The 16,550-nt window shown below is 45.0% G+C and overlaps 1 protein-coding gene across 1 annotated transcript in view; it reads left to right on the top strand.

Annotated features, from left to right (window-relative positions):
• The window catches only part of LOC147611509 (dynein-1-alpha heavy chain, flagellar inner arm I1 complex-like), a 247,334-nt gene that overhangs the window by 26,090 nt on the left and 204,694 nt on the right, over positions 1 to 16,550 (top strand). Inside the window, exons 10-14 of the mRNA XM_086784911.1 lie at positions 5,968 to 6,142; positions 6,411 to 6,505; positions 9,061 to 9,135; positions 12,709 to 12,825; positions 13,023 to 13,133. Of these exons, the coding sequence (XP_086641037.1) occupies positions 5,968 to 6,142; positions 6,411 to 6,505; positions 9,061 to 9,135; positions 12,709 to 12,825; positions 13,023 to 13,133 (573 nt within the window). The remainder of the gene's footprint in view (positions 1 to 5,967; positions 6,143 to 6,410; positions 6,506 to 9,060; positions 9,136 to 12,708; positions 12,826 to 13,022; positions 13,134 to 16,550) is intronic.

The raw sequence follows: 16,550 nt of genomic DNA, 5'->3' as shown, positions 1-16,550 counted from the left end.
TTTTTGATAACATCTTTTCCTTTTGGGAGGCTGTAGAGCGGGCCAAGGTAAGTAATCAGCCTTTAGCAATCTTGCTACTTGATTTTGAGAAAGCCCATGATAGAGTGGATTGGGACATCTTAAAGGGACCAAGGGTACTCTCGCACTTATGGGATTTTCTCAAGATTGGATCAGAGGTCTCTTGCCTTTATCAAGATTACTTCTATTAAGTATGAAAAATTTTACAAAATGGAGATTTCACACTTGGCAAGGTGGAGATCTCAACCAATCAGGAGCCCTGTGCTGCCAATAGGGTCCCGAATGAGAGGATGTGAAAAAGATACCAATGCCCCACTCTCTCATAAAGTGGGCGCGCTTCCTCTCCGCAGCCCTCGAAGGTCCCTGGATTCTGGCCCAGGTAGCCATAATGCTGTGAATAATATCACTCCAAATCTTGCAAAGACACTGAGAAACAAGAACGGGAGTAACCTCAATGACCTCAGTGCATCTAGCCTTCCAGATATTCCAGGCTGAGATGCTAGCAATAATCTCCGAAGAACTGTCTAACCTCTGTGCCGGAGGGACAAAGTGTGTGAGTGGCAAATCCTGAAGACAACACTGCCGAGCAACTCCTTGCCTAACCATAATGGCCAAGCTCTTGCCAGTCCCCTCGAATCTTAGCTGAGGCCCAGACTGTGTCAACCAAATGATAGAACCAAAAGAAATGATAGCATCCCTCTTAATCCTACCACAGAGGTGTGCAATCGCTGACCAAACCCTCTGTGCTTCCCTGCATTCCCACAAACAATGGTAAACTGACCCCGAAACTCCTGCACATCTAGGGCATGCTGGGCAAGCACCAGTAACAGACCTCCATCGATTGGTGGCTAGACCACCATGAAGGGAAACCTAGATAAAGGAGGAAATATGTGGCTTCCTATAAGAGTGCCGCAATCTTCGCCAAAATGCGCTCTGAATGTCAATCGAAATGCCGTAAGACTCCCAATGGGGTCTAAGAGTAGGGACACTCTGAATGTGTCCCAAGATAAGATGTCTGGCATTCCGCACCGTATAACTGAAAAAAAGCATGCTTTTCAAAGGGTTACAAGCATCCTTCCACTCCCACTCACCGGGGTCCCAAGGCAAATGTCTGATAGGGCAGCCACCATACAACCAAAGGCTAACACTCTTTGTGATCATCCCTTTGGGGGGGGGGGGGTCGGGGGTCGGGGGTCAACAAAGACATGCTTCCCTAACCTGCCAACAACTCTGACTAGACGAATCTGGGGGCCCTCAATAAGGTCCTGCACATCACATCTCTCTAGCTGCCATCCATCCTATACAGAAAAAAAGACCGGTACATCATCATCCCTAGGCAAGGAGATACCCATAACCTGAAGAGGAACACCTGTCCCATAGAAAATGCCAAACCAAGAATGATGACGAACTTCCAAAAAAGATCCAGTAATCCAGTGGTTGAGAATGGTTGCATCAATTTGTGCAATCCTCCGGCTAGAACCTCTCAAATGCTGCGTGACATCCAATCTCTGCACCTCGGTTAGGCTCAGAAACCTCTTCCAAGCCAGCACTTTGGGGCATAGGGTTTCCCAGCCAGCCCAGAGAATATACATAGCTGCCCCAAGAGGCCTACCATGCACATCTAAGATCAAATCATTCCACAGAATGGGCTGCCGGTTACCTTCCTCCGCTGAACGCGGGGGGATGTGTACCAAAAAACTCCTCAGGCAGTTCCAGGTCCGTAGGAGGGACCTAACCAGGGGGGACGAAGGGGAGCGGTGAATTGCATCTGAAAAAATAAAGCGTGAGCTGAGAGTCCAGTCACCTCCGTGAACAAGGACACACCTCGTGATCTGTTGCATGAGAAAGTCCTTCCACGGCTCTGTGCCTCGAAGAAAGCCCCTAACAACAAGCTTACAGAGCAAAGCCTTACATTGCACCTCGGGGTCAATGATATTCAATCCCCCTTCTTGCTTAGGCCTGATAATGGTTTCCCAAGCAACTCTGGCCCTGGTGTGTGCATTTCCATCAAGCACTAACCAAAGAAAGTTCCGAATAAGGCGACGAAGCTAGCCAATGCAGCCCTTATGAAAAATCCAACACGAAGCAATAAACCAAGACGTGGCTAGCAAAACTTGGTTAACCACCAAAGCTCTAGAGGCCAAGTCGAGCTTCCTCCTACTCCAGTGATGAAGTTTGCTTTTAATGCTTAAGAGCATTGGAGCAAACTGTTGTGCAGGGGAGATGTCAACGTTCACCTGACAACCAAGGTATCTGGCGAGCATCCTCTCTCAATCCAAGTAAAACCAACATCTGTACCCCAATCTGCAAGAGGAGAATCACTGATCCAAAAACCAACTGATTTATGCCAATTGATAGTAGCTCTTGCTGCCAAACAAAAGACCTCCAAGGCTGTCCGGAAAGCACATAAACAAGCATGTGAAGCCTCAAGGAACAACACCGTATCATCTGCTAACTCAGAGTCCAAAAACTCTTCCTCCGTGCATAAAGGCAGCCTGAGACCCACAACACTAGGGGCAGCCCGAATAAACCTGCTCATAGCCTTAGCTACAATGAACTACACTAAATGGGCGAGGGGATAGCCCTGCGTCACCGAACGGGAAATCTGAAAACACTCGCCGCCCCCCCACAAGCTAAGACAGTGCTATGAGCCTCCGTGTATAGGCATGACACCCCTCTGATGCAGTTTTGGGAAAACTCCATAAGTGCCATAGTGCCCTCCAAAAAATCCCAATCCACTCTGTCATAAGCTTTTTCAAAATCAAGCAAAAGAATGGCAAGAGGCTGCTGACAAGACTTTGCCCACTCGACAGCTTCCCAGAAAGAAAAGATGTTATCAAATATACTCCTTCCATGGAGGAACCCATTCTGTGTATCATGGATAGTCCTTTGGAGAATCTGCTGCAACCTTAATACTCAAGGCTTTAGCTAAGATCTTATATGCAGATCCAAGGAGAGTGATGGGCCTCCATTGTTTAATGTCAGTCTTGTCCCCACTCTTGGGGATAAGGTGAATCAGCCCCTTCGTGAGGTAAGGCGGCATCATACTCGACAGACACATTTCCTGAAGGGCAACAGTGATAGCATCTGCAATATGATCCCAAAAAAGAATAAAGAAGGCGTGAGAAAGACCATCATCCCTTGGGCATGAACCACTGGAAAGAGCATGTAGTGCGTGAAGGAATTCATCCTTCGAGAAAGGAGCATCCAGGGGGGAAGAACACATAGCGTCTGTAATGAGCTTGGGCATGCACTCCTAGACTTTCTGCCTTGCCACATCTCTCGGAGGAGAGGGCACATTGCAGTCAACAAAGACCAATAAAAATCTGAAGCAATACTCCTTACCTTGTCAGGCTCAATCTGACCCTCACCTTGTGAATCCTACAAATACCTCACAGAATCCTTGCTATGGGAAGGCCTGTGTGCTGAAGAAAACTCTTTCTTGCATCTGCCACCCATCTGAGTCAAAAAAGCCTCGTTCGCATGAAACGCGAACTCAGCCCTCCTGTCCATGGCCAATTGCAGCTCTGCTCTAACTGTGGTCAAGAGGTCTGTAATCCAAGACGCATGTGAATGCTTTTCATGTTCCCTCTGAAGAGCAGCAATCCTACGCCTAATACCTCTCTCCTTGTCCGGAGCCTCCTACTTCTTGGACAAGGTAGCACTATGATAACGATGGCTGGTCCTCTCAAGAGCCAACGCAATATTATGACGAGGACGGGGAGAGGTTGAGAGAGCCCCACGCTCGCTAAGACACAAACCGACGGGGCAATGATCGGATTTGGTGGTGCCAGGCATAATAGCAATGGTGCCTCCTTTGTCCAGGGACCAATCATCTACATAAAATCTGTCCAGACGTGCAAAGATGCTCTCAACCTCGCTCCTGCGGTTATGTGAAATATAAGGAATTTGGCCTTCTCTGGAAGTCATCCTCAGTCCAGCAATCCCTGCCAAAGAAAGAGAGTGTGAACCTCTCCCATGAGGTTCGCTCCAAGGGGTGTAAACCCCCTTCTCGTCCACCCTTCTTGTCAGAAGGTTGCTCAACCATATTGAAGTCTCCTCCCACTATCCAATGATCAACCTGGGGAATGACATTTGTAATGGTGTCCCAAAAGGCCACCCTTTCACCTCTCACGTTAGGTGCATAAATATTCAAGATTTCCAATTTCTAACCCTCATGCATGATCAAGATCCACTGCGCTCTAGCAGGGATGATAACACCGTGCCCAATAACATGAGGCAAAACAGATGCTGTCACTGAAATGCAAACACCCCCTCAGTCCCAACAGCCGAGAACCAGAAGGTGTGGCCAGAAAGCATCTTACAAGTTTTGCCACACTGAGATCTATCCAATTTGTGTTCCTACAACAAAAGTATATCCATAGACCCTTCTATAACAGCAGGGTGAAGCTGGCCCTTCAGAAGGCGCTTCCTACAAGGGATGGGAAGCCCTCCAAGGCCCTCAACATTCCATGAGACGATTCTCATGGAAGAGAAGAGGGTTTGCCCGATCTAAGAAGACGATGGGCAGCCTGAGGACGCCTCTCATAATGCTAGAGGACAGGATAATCCACGGGGCAAAGTCCATTGACATGCCCTTGTCCGGGGCCCTGCACAGTACCTGCATACCCGGCAGTGATCGGGTTTACCTGCAATCACTATACGTTGCTTCAAAAGACCCCTAGGGCGTCAAAAAGCCCACAGTCACGGGTAAGAACCATGACCTTGGGGACAGCATCCGCCGAGGCAGTAACCACCTGGGCATACAATGTTGGCAAAGCGTGGAGGGGGGGCACTTGAAGAATCAGCCCAAAGGCGGACCCGATGGCCTCTATCATAGGCCAATATGCGCGGGAAGACCTGGGAATCTGAGAGTAGTCCGGAAACGGTTCCGTTCTTCCTCAACAGGGTCAAAATAGCTGGAGTAGGGAAGAAAAAAAATCTTCCTCGGGCCCAACAGCAAAGGCTGCCGCCCTTCAAAACCTTTGAGGCTGCGTCCTCGGAATCAAAATCCACCTGGAAGAAACCTCTTCCCAGCAACTTGACATCTTGAAAGCGTGGAGCGAGGTTGGAAGGCAGAGCCGCCAGGACCCAATTGTGAGCCTGGAGACGGGAAGGGTGAGATCCAAAGATTCTGGCAATGAGGGTCGTTTTGGAGTCTTTCTCGATTTCGGCGAAGAGAACCGCGAGCTCGCCTTCCGAAAAAACAATGGTTTGCCCGGCCGAGGGAGAATGATTAGCCATGATGCTAATCGAAAAAGAAGGCCGACTTGAACCCGGATGAGGAGCAATCCGAACCAAGGGGAAGAGGTAGGCAAGAAGACTCTTGGGCAGATTGAGGGGTGATCCTATCTGTATTACTTGGGGTGCTATTGCATGGTTGAGTCAGTCTGGCCCAGAACTTCTTTTTGAGAGCACTGATGCAGATCTTCTTATGCTTGTCCGTAGGGGCATAGCTCAGAGATGTTTTCTTCAGGATATCCCTGAGTTACGATAATCTCCACCTCCACAAAGTATTGACACCACCTGGGAGATTATTGCTAGTATCATGGCATGGCATATCTGGAAGACCAGATGCATAGAGGCCTTTGGAGGTATTCATGTTTATGACACCTAGGGTATCTGCAGTATATGGAGTGAGATTGTTCATACTCTTTTGGCCACTTGGGGATCTTCTAGAACTGGGGAAACAAATGCAACATTTATGAGAGAGTGGAACCATGGTATTTTCTTCTCCTCCACTCCTACGGGGCTTTTATGGCAACATAATGCCCCCAATTGGTTAAGATCTCGCTACCTTTTGATTTGAGATCTCCCTTTGTATGATTTTATATTACTCATAGAAGTCTCTTTTCTGAAAAAAAAAACTCTTTAGAGACAACAAATTTTTCTTTACATCCCGTTACTTTACCTCCTTGAGTATTTTTTGTTTTATTTTGCATGATGCAGAAAGTCCTTGCAATGGTAGAGAACGTGGAGAAACTACCTTTCAACGTTTTTGACAAAAGTTATGCTTTACAATGGTCTGCCACAATGTCAAACTTCAACATGGATAAGGAAAACATTGAACACTTAACAAAGACTTTTGTAGACACCTCTTTCAAGAAGCTTCGTAGTGCGGAAGGTATGCTTTGCAAACAAGAAGTCATAAACACCAGATGCAGTGCACCATTAAATACCTGGAATATGAATAGAGAATACTTAAATTTCACTCTTACAGTTATTTTTCAATTTCAATTAGTCTTATTATCTCTCTTTTTGGAACAGTTGTAACAATAAAAGCATGGTCTTCAGCATTTATGTGGTTGGAATGATTGTCTCATTAAAAGCACATGATAGTTTCTCTTTTCTCAAGGTACTTTCTTACAAAGAATATGATTGGAATGTTTCAGGAGCTCTTGACCTTTTACAAAATTTCAAATCAATTAAAAGTGAAGGCGTCATCAATAAGCAGATGACAGACAAGTTCAATGACATTATAGCCCAGGTCCACTAATATTTCACTTTGGCATCAGGAGTATCATATAAATTATCATGATATCTGTGTTGCCAAAAAGCACCTCAAAGTCAGACCATTGTCCTGTAGTTTTGTGCATCAAAGATCTGAGGAGCTAGAACTCTCCTCTGCGAGTGCGCATACTAGTCTCTTTTTACTAGAATGCAGAGTTATCAGGGTAGGTAAGGATGTTTTGAGAGCTTTTGATGCTCTTAAGTCTAGGCAAAGAGTTTCTCTTGCCTTAGAGAGTGTTAGTGATCTTTATCACAGTGTGGCCATAGCCAAGAGGCAAGAGATCTTGGATAGAGAGAGAGCCATCAGGCATAGATTGTGTGCTTTGCAGAGGGAACTTGAGAAAGACCCTGACGCCCAATGGATCTCAGATGCAGGTTTCTATGGATTCAAATGGGACGTAGGTTTCAAGGAATGCGTTCGACAGCTGTAGAACACGCAAGGAGTGCTCCACTTAGATCCTGACATGTTCAGAAGGATTGCCTTTGTTTTTTACTGCGGCTTGTTATCTACAAAGCCTCACTCCCCGCAAGGGATAGGGCACAACAGAAGGTTTGGGAGTCCCTGCCTGGGTTGACTTTGGATGATGTGTGCATTATGTGATGCCCCCTTTTCAGCAAATGGGCTTCAACATGCGATTCGGGCATTCCCACATGGTAGATTTCCTAGGGATGATGGCCCCACTCCCACATTTTTCGTGAAATTCTTGAATGACATTGGGAATGAGATCAATGTGCATTATATGATATGTGGAACACGGGCTCTATGCCTCCTTTTCCTAGCGAGGGTCTTATCCACCGCATCCCTAAGGGTGATGATAAGACTAACACTGCCCAGTGGAGGCCTATCGCATTGCTTGGGGGTGCATACAAAATTCTTGCCAAGGTAGTGAGCATGAGATTACAACTAGTGTTACAGATAGTCATTCATGACACACAGAATGGATTCCTCCAAGGAAGAACATTTTCTCTTTTTGGGAGGCAGTAGAGTGGGCCAAGGCAAGTAATCAGCCCTCGGCCATCTTACTAGAGTTTGAGAAAGGCTATGACATAGTGGATTGGGACTTCTTGGAGGGTGCTCTCTCACACATGGGATTTTTTGAGGATTGCATCAGAGGTGTCTCTTGCGTCTACCAGGAGGCTCACAACACCATGCTTGCTTGTGGAGGTCGAGTTGAGTGCTTCAAGATCTCTCGCTCCCTACGGCAAGGCTGCTCCATAGCTCCCCTGCTATATCTCATTGTTGCAAAAACTTTGAGCATTTTCCTTAGCTCAAGTGCCGGAGTATGTGGATTGAGATTTCCATTGCACATGGAGGAGGAGTGTCTGGAATCTCAGTTGGTTGAGGATACAACGATGTTTCCTGAGGTCTCCTACTCATGTCTTTACTCATTTGCACAGTCTTGGAAGAGTTTTGTCTAGTAGCAGGGGCTTTTATAAATTGGCAAAAGACTATCGGCTTGGGTTAGTGACACTGAGAGGATTGATTGGGGCATAGGTGTTGGCTTCACATGATATCTTGGATGATAGGTTGGGATAGACATTACACTTGCCCGTGAGTTTGTTCTTGTGCTCAAAAAAAGGTCCTTCATTGGAGGTCAAGGAAGCTTGATTTGGGGTCTAAAGCCCTGGTGGTAAGCCAGATGTTTCTTGCCACAACTTGGTATATCAATTCTTGTTGGTGCAATGATCGTGGATGCATTAGACGGTTGTGGTGTGTGATCCGCATCTTCTTATGGTCAGGGCTTGATGGCACATCAATACCAGGGTTAGAGTTGTTTGGGAAACTAGCATCCTTCCCAAGGGTTTCTTCCATCATTCAAGCTTGGAGTTATATGCGGATATTTTTACGTTAACAGGCCCCCAACCTCAGACGACCTTATGAGAGATGATCTTGGGAGACCCCTGGGTGCAACAAATATATGCAGTGGCAAGGCTGGGACAGCACGTGACTAGAAGAACTTTAAAAGTCTTCCAGATGGTGAGAGAGTGTTCACACTCTTTTGGCCACGTGGGGTTGCATAGAGCTGCTTCTCCTCTCCTACGGGGCTTTTATGGCAGCATAGTGCTTTCGATTGCTTGAGATCTCCCTGCCTTTTGACTTGAGACCCGCCTTTGTATGATTTTATCTTACTTAATAGAAGTCTTTTTGCCAATGAGGTGATAGCTCAAGTACTAAAGGTGCTTGTCTAGTACTGGGAGGTCATGGATTCAAAACCCCACAAGGTACTTCCTTGGGCATCGTCTAAGGGTGGATAAAAAACAAGCACCTGCAGGCGGTAAAAAACGATAACTAAGGGAGGATCTTGGGTCCTAGGCTAGTTGGGAAAAAAATAAAAAAAATAATAGAAGTCTCTTTTCTGAAAAATGAAATAAAATATGTTTATTCTTTACAGCTTAAAATTTGGATTAAATGAACAGAAAATTGATATATAAGACAGCTAAAATTTCAATTCCATGTTTCTATAAACAAGAAGTTTCTAGCCAATTTGCTATTGAGCTGTGGCACACCTTGCTCTATCATTGTTGTTCCAGTTTTTGAAGGAAATCGAAACCACGTGTGAAATTTTTGAGAAAAATGTGGCTGCTCCTCCTACAACACGCAATCAGGTTTTTTCATCTTTTGCATTATGCCAATTAAATAGGATAAATCTTTTATTCGAACTACTTATGGCACCAAATATGGTGGTTTTTAACATGATGAATGTGAGTTATGAAATCATATATTATCTTTATTCTGAAGAATACTTGGTCAAAATCATAGTCAAAGCATTTTAACAGCAAAACATGAGTATAAAAACACTAAGGATGTTGGACAGAGACACGAAACTGACTTTTTGTTAAGTTAAATGGTCTAACCATACCGAACTGTCTTGTTTAAAGGAGTTATAGATCTTAATACACCATATACACAGCTTGCAGAAACTGGTTAGTCAATTGAGAACTTTAGACTGCACAATGTAGTCAGCACTGATTTTGATGTACTGACTGGTTAGGCTAAAGCTTCTTTTATCAACCCGATAGTTTTCCAAAGATTATTCATAACAGCCTGCAATCCGAACTGACTAACCATACCTAACTGTCTTGTTTAAAGGAGTTATAGATCTTAATACACCATATACACAGCTTGCAGAAACTGGTTAGTCAATTGAGAACTTTAGACTGCACAATGTAGTCAGCACTGATTTTGATGTACTGACTGGTTAGGCTAAAGCTTCTTTTATCAACCCGATAGTTTTCCAAAGATTATTCATAACAGCCTGCAATCCGAACTGAGACCGAGTTTCTGAGGTTAGCTTGCCCTCGCAGGGTCGCGGCTCTTTGTCCCGGCAATGTAATGTAGACAGACCAAGTTTAAAGGTGTTCCGTCAATTTCTTTGCAAATGTTTTCACTTTTTGTGGTCCATGTATATAGAAAGGAGGAGATGTTACATTACCTTGAGAGAATGTATTTTGTTTCCATGATCAAGTCCTGAGAGGTTTTATGTGGAGCATGCACAAGACATTTTTTAAAATAGAGGCACGATTTGACTTCCTCAATATAATGTCATCTTTGAATCTGGTGGAGATGCTTGGAAGTTGATGGGCTGTGTAGCTGTCTGCCATATGTAAAAGGGTGAATGGGTACCATTCAGCAGTATGGTAGAGCAGCCTGTTGGAAAGATGGGTGAAAGGAAGGTATTGTGTCCCCTCCTTTTTTTTTCTATGATAAGGGTTCTATTAAGTATGATAGAAACAACACAAGAGCCAAGGCTGAAGGAATCAATACACCATGCATACATAGAATGAATAACTAACCACATAAGTTTCCTCCCTTCTGAGAGAGTAGAATGGGAAGGATTCATTTTCAAGAGCAGAGGCAAAGACATTTGGTTTGAGAATGAGTTCCAGATCAATAATATCTGTCTTTGATAATCTTGGTCTAGCATCCTTTGGCCTCTTTACAGTGTTTGAGCTTACCACTGACCACTAGCAATTGAGAAGAGAGTCGGTCCTGACTCCTTCTAGAGGATAAGGCTGTCACACAGATTGACTGCACTGGATTTGTGAGAGGTTGACTCTTGGGTACTAGGAGCAACAGTCTGTTCTTGATCAGATATGAGAGTATTGGTACCACGCTAGAGAGGCTGTTTGGACTTGTTTTTCCCGTAAGAAAGAGATTTCTATTAATTATCAGTGAAACAATACAAAATCGTGGCTATAAGCCGTAAAACAGATAAGAAAATCCTCATCCCAGAATATAGGGAGATCTCAACCAATCAGGGGCATTGTGCTGCCAAGAGTCTTCAGTGGGGGTCGAAGAGAAGAAAACACCATGATCCCGCTCTGCGTAGCTCTAGATGGACTCTGTGTTGGGGTCTATGTGGCCATAAGAGAGTGAACTATATCACTCCATAAGCTGTATATACACTGAGCATCATTTATATGAGTGCCCTCCAAAGCCTCTGTGCATCTGGCTTTCCAAATCTGCCATGCTGTGATGCTGGCAATAATCTCCCAAGTGGTGTCAGTGCTTTGCGAGAGTGGCGCATAGTGTGACTGAGAAATATCCTGAAGTGCACCTCTTTGGGCCACACCTCCACGAGGAGGGGCATATCTGTGTAGGAGAGAGGAGAAGAAGGCGAGAGGAAGAGAAGAAGGCAGGCAAACGGGGAGGGGGGGAGAGGTGAATGGTGCACAGGAGGCAAATGCGTAGATAAGAGGGGTATGGTGGGCAGAAGGAGATGCAGGTAAAGGGGTGAATGGCAGGAAGGAGAGTTATGCACAGAAAGGAGGGGGAATGATGGGTAGAAGGAGAAGGATGGCGGGCAGGAGGAGAAGGTAGCAGGCAGGTGGAGAGGTGTGTAGGTCGGGACATATGGGGAGCTACAACACTACACAATCTGGAATTGAGGATCATGGATTGATTTGACCATGTCCTTGACCTTTAGAGAACAGAAGTAGAGACCCCAACTGTTTGCTAGGAGTGTTCTTTTGCATTGATTATATTGGAACAAGGATGGTGTTCCTTCTTTTTCTCCATGGTGAGGATGGAGAATGTGGAGGATGCAGTAGCCAATGATAAATGCAGAGCTTGTTTTTGCACTGGAGTTGTGGGAGAGCAAGGAAACTATAAGTTTGTAGACCCCCGGCACACATTGAATGCAATCTATCATGGAGACTCAAAATATTTTTATGGATGGTCTATCAGAGAATCGTAGTGAATTCTGGACAAGTATCAGGGGCCTTTGGAGACCACTTCTTTTTGTTATATGTAAAGAGTAGTAGACAGAGAGGGTTCCCACTTGGAGAGGTCATTGGGAGAAACACCATGTTACTAGAGCCATGGAAGCTTTATTCTGCAGCATGTTGTTGAGTTTGGGGTTGTAGATTACACTCCTTCTTTGGCTGACAGCCCTTGTGGACTAGTTGTTAACCAGTGGAGATGTCCCTCCCGTATGTACTGTACCAATTGAGACCATTCAACATTGTATTTGGGGATATGCATAGAGGCCAAGAAAGCATGCATGCTTACTTCTTGCGTCCAGTTGAGGACCTCACTATACTATTGCAGGATGAGTTGTGCGGCTTATATTGATGCAAAACCTTAGATATTTGTGGGAACTCTAGCAGACTGTGCCTCATGTGCTGATCGTGGATTTGTTTATACCATGAATCTGGTACAGTTCAGAACTTCTCCTGCAAGAGCGCATCACTTGGCACTAAACTCAGCTTGGTAGATTGTTAGAAGCTTGACAGGTTCTTTGGAAGATTCAGAGAGAAAGATTTATAGAGGGCATCCATTTGGTTTGATATAGCCCACATGTTGTCTTGTATTTGGATCAGGCAGGTCCAGGACTGCTGTTATGAGTACTTGGCCTCCTCTCATTATATTATTTAGCACTATCATGTTTCTGACTAGCTACGCCAAATTTTACTTTTGAAGAGTATTCCTTTTGCTCTGACTCCTGGATTTTGTGCATGCTGATATACCTTAAAATAGGATTTCTGTTAGAAAATATACTTATAATTTCACAAAATCCCTGCTTTATTTTCACAGTTTGGAATGAAAACACTTTTATAAGATTTATTGCGGTAATGTAGAATGCTGCGAAGGCAATGAATTTAGGTTGAGAAAAAATGAGAATGTTTAGCTCATTACTGATTACTTTTCTGTATGCCATGAAATTGTTTTTTGAGCAGCCACCTGTTGCAGGCTCAATAAACTGGGCCAGATGCTTATTTAGCAGATTAAAGAAAACTATGCAGAAGTTTGAGACTGTTGGAAGTGAAATGATGGGGGATCATACTGCTCAAGAGGTTCAAATAGTTTCTACTCAAAACTCTGCCATTGAATTCATATTAAGTGTTATTTGTATCAATGGTATAAGCCTTCATATTCCGGTACTGTGAAGTTTTCTTTTTGTTTGGGTTCCAAATTTTGCATAAGTATTTGTAGACAGGAGTAGATGTTGGGTACTGCTTGGAATAATATTTTTGGTAGTGCTATTTTTCAGATGAATGTGTATTATTGTGCACTTGCGAAACAAATGCTAAGCTTTGAAAAACACTGGGCTGGACAGTGGGCTCAGTCCGTTAGCCAACAAGCAGTTAACTATTTAAAACAGGTTTGCTTTGTGTTGTACGTTTGTCAAATTTGAAATTAAAGTTCAAAGGACAAAAGGGACTCATATAGTCACCTGTGAAAAATTACCTCTTGTGCTTGTTTAAAAACCTCTTTTCTTAAAGAAGCAAGTTGATTATTGAGCTGGGTTGATGTTACTCAATCTTGCTGCCATTTGGAGCAAGATCCAGGACTCTTCCAAAAGTAGAGAGTACAAAGGCAAAACCTTCATGTGTATTTGGGTAGATAGCCCTTCTCCGCTTAATGCTGGCGGCTTAACATAGCAGCATCCCTGGTTGGTTTAGCCAGCAATGTCTTTTTATCCCCCCCCACCCCCCCCCCCCCCACCCCCCCCCCCCCCCCCCCCCCCCCCCCCCCCCCGGTTGAAACCTTTGTCTCGTCCCCAGAAGCCGAACCAACAGCGGTGTTTGCGGCTGGGTTGTCTGCCTCTCTACCGGGTCCAAGAAGCTTTGGAGAGATCGCGAGCAGGTGATCAATTGCCGAGTTTAGGCGGGAGCCTGGTGAACCTCTTGCTCTGTGTGACGAGGACCAGGATGAGGAGGGGGAGGCAGGAGGGATTCTTCATGGGGAAACTACTGCTGCAAGGGAGAGCAAGGGTGAAGGCCCTCCTTTGAAAGAGTACCATGTTGATTGTCACGGTGGGCTCTAAGGTCTTCACAAGACCGTGCCCAAGGATTATCCAACATAGAACCACTGTGGATCAAGATAGAGGACATACCTGAGAAACCATACCGAGTCAGGTTTCCATAGACCTGACGTTGAATGCATTGTGTGACCACGATAGATTGTGGCTGGCAACTCACCACCCAACTGTAGGATTGGTACCTCGAACCACCCCTGAGCCTGAGGTCAGATTGCCATGAGCCTGCCAGTCACGGATGACCGCAACCTAGCATCCCATACCACCAAGCCGTAGCCACCTGCTGACAGCCCCATGACCAGACGATCTTGTACGTTTCCTTGGTAGCCCTAGGCTACCACATGGCTCCTTGATCTCGTGTCTATAAGCAACCCTAGGTCCCTTATATAGTAATAGCCTTGCTATAAGTGGCTTGCTTTTATGTAAAAGCTTTCTTGCTTTATTTATAAGCTTTTAGCCATTAATACCCCTGGGCTATTATTTATAAGCTCTTAGCCAATCTAGACCTCTTCTTGCCAGTGCCCTTAGCCCACGTGTGAACCTTGCCGGTACTTACGCCCTTGGCTAAGCCTTAACCCTAATCTAGGTTAACACTTACCCTAATTCTGGGTTAGTTCATGTGTTAATTCCACATGTTCCCCGTCCTAGCCCTAGGCTAGTTGGGATGTAACATACTTCTCCCCATAATTTAATTCATGTCCTCGCGAATGCATAAGGAGAACAAGCTTCTATAAGAAAGCCGTCAGATTCGAACATCCATCCATAGCATCTACTCAAGTCTACTACCTCTTATCCAAGCTAGTGTAAGACTCCTCTTGCAGAACTTGCTCTAAAGATCTAATTGCTTACTCTCAATCCAAAGGAACACTTCATCATAGAATCAATCTCAAAGGTCAAAGTAAGCATGGAAGGCTACTCTGTGCATTTTCCAACGGCCGGGAGCTCTACGGTGGCCTATCACACACTTTCTCAGTACCAATTCCTCCCCAGAGCCTTATTTTTATTATTATATGGTTTGTGGCTCTATTTGATGTGTTTGATGTGTCTCTAACTCTCTCTTTCTCTCTCTCTTTTCCTCATGGCGTTTCTCCTACTCTCCCTAAGTCTCTCTTGTGATTGAATCCTCTCTGATGGTGACCTCTGTTGCTTCGCTCTTTGTTTGTATCAGATCCACCATGATGTAACTTTTGGTCTCATAGGTCATTATGGCCTTTTGAAGACGTTGATATAACATTTCATTTCTCTCTCTCTCAGTGAATTCTCTCTTCCTTTGTTTGTGTCCTGTGGTGGACATCCCTCTAGATCTTGTGGTGGATTTCTTTTTCTTCTTCTCTCTCTCTCTCTCTCTCTTCCTCCCTCTCTTTATATATAGTGGTGGATATTCTTTTCTTTCTCTCTGTCTGATTTGGCATTATGTTTCATCTTCTATCCTCCGCCTCATAAGTGATCCTACAAATTTGATGGCACACGAACCACCTTTTGCTACATGGACACCCCTCTTCCATGGATGTGCTCCTTGTCATCGAAATCAGCATTGGCATCACATATGTACCTTAAAAAAAATGCTTGTTCTTGGGATGGTGAACTCTTATGACCCGGGGTTTTTGTTAGTAGGGTGGTTGCCCAAATATACGAGTTGTAATCATGGTTGTAATGAGAAAGGAGATAGAAGATGTGCGTGTGTGAAGGTGCCTTAAAGTTGTATAAAAAGGCATGTATTGGAGTTTGAAAAGTATTCTTGTGTGGGAATGTGGGAACACCCCTTGGTGTAGTTGAGGTTTGAGTCATCACTGATGTCATCAAAGGTTCTAATTTTTGTATAAAGGGACAGTCCCTCCCGTTGGCAATTAACAAGAAGTTCACCGTCTCTCTTTGTGTCTTTTCAATCGTGCTACAACGTGTCTGCCAGCTCAGCTTTTGTGCTTGTCCAATGACCATTAGCTTTTTTAGTTTGAGAAATCTTTTGCTTTCATCTAATTGCATGTAGACTTTGCATTTGAAAAAACAAGCCCATCCATAAAAGGTACATGATCGGAAAGTCGAGCAACATAATCCACCCATTGCTTGCATGTGAATGCATCATACTGCAGAGCATTTCGCATGTGCCATCTATTAAGACATGCCCAATAGTGATTGACGGCATTATGTTTAAAAGTAAATCCAGGTACATGTACCATGTTGGCCAACCACATATCACTAGCAAGTTAACCACCTTGTTGACATTGTAGCATACACCTGGCCTTTTGCCTGCTTCCCTACCTACTGCTTGCAACAGCTCCATACTACACTTACCTCCACGTCACCACCTCGACAACCTCACTGTTCTTCTCCCCTGACGTCCGCATCCGACCTTGGGTGCAAGAGGATTTCCTAGCCTCATCCCGCCGCCACCGCACCACCCCTCCGCCACCCTTGCCACCGCCTCGGTCCCCCCTTCCACCGAACTCCACTCCCATGTCCACCTCAAGGGTATCCTCCCCTGGAGCGGTCTCCACCGTCTCCACTTCGTCTCTATTCTTGCCAACAACAAGTTCCGCTCCCTTCCCTAGCTCGCCTTGTGGCCACGGCAACCTCACCACTTCCCCGCCACCACTACATTTAAAAAATCGGGTCATCATCTGGATCCCGCCCAACTATACCTCCTTTGGTTCTCCACATCAGGTCACCTTCTGCCTTGATTGCGGTGATAGTACAGAGCACATTGAGCCTCACGTCTTTCCCTTTTCTTACAGCGCTCAAGATATTTCCATGGGAGATCTA

Source organism: Cibotium barometz, chromosome 47 (assembly GCF_041138505.1).
Source record: "Cibotium barometz isolate CiBa-2024 chromosome 47, ASM4113850v1, whole genome shotgun sequence".
Lineage (NCBI taxonomy): Eukaryota > Viridiplantae > Streptophyta > Polypodiopsida > Cyatheales > Cibotiaceae > Cibotium > Cibotium barometz.
The sequence above is the reverse complement of the archived record's forward strand: the minus strand, read 5'-3'. Positions and strand labels throughout refer to the sequence as shown.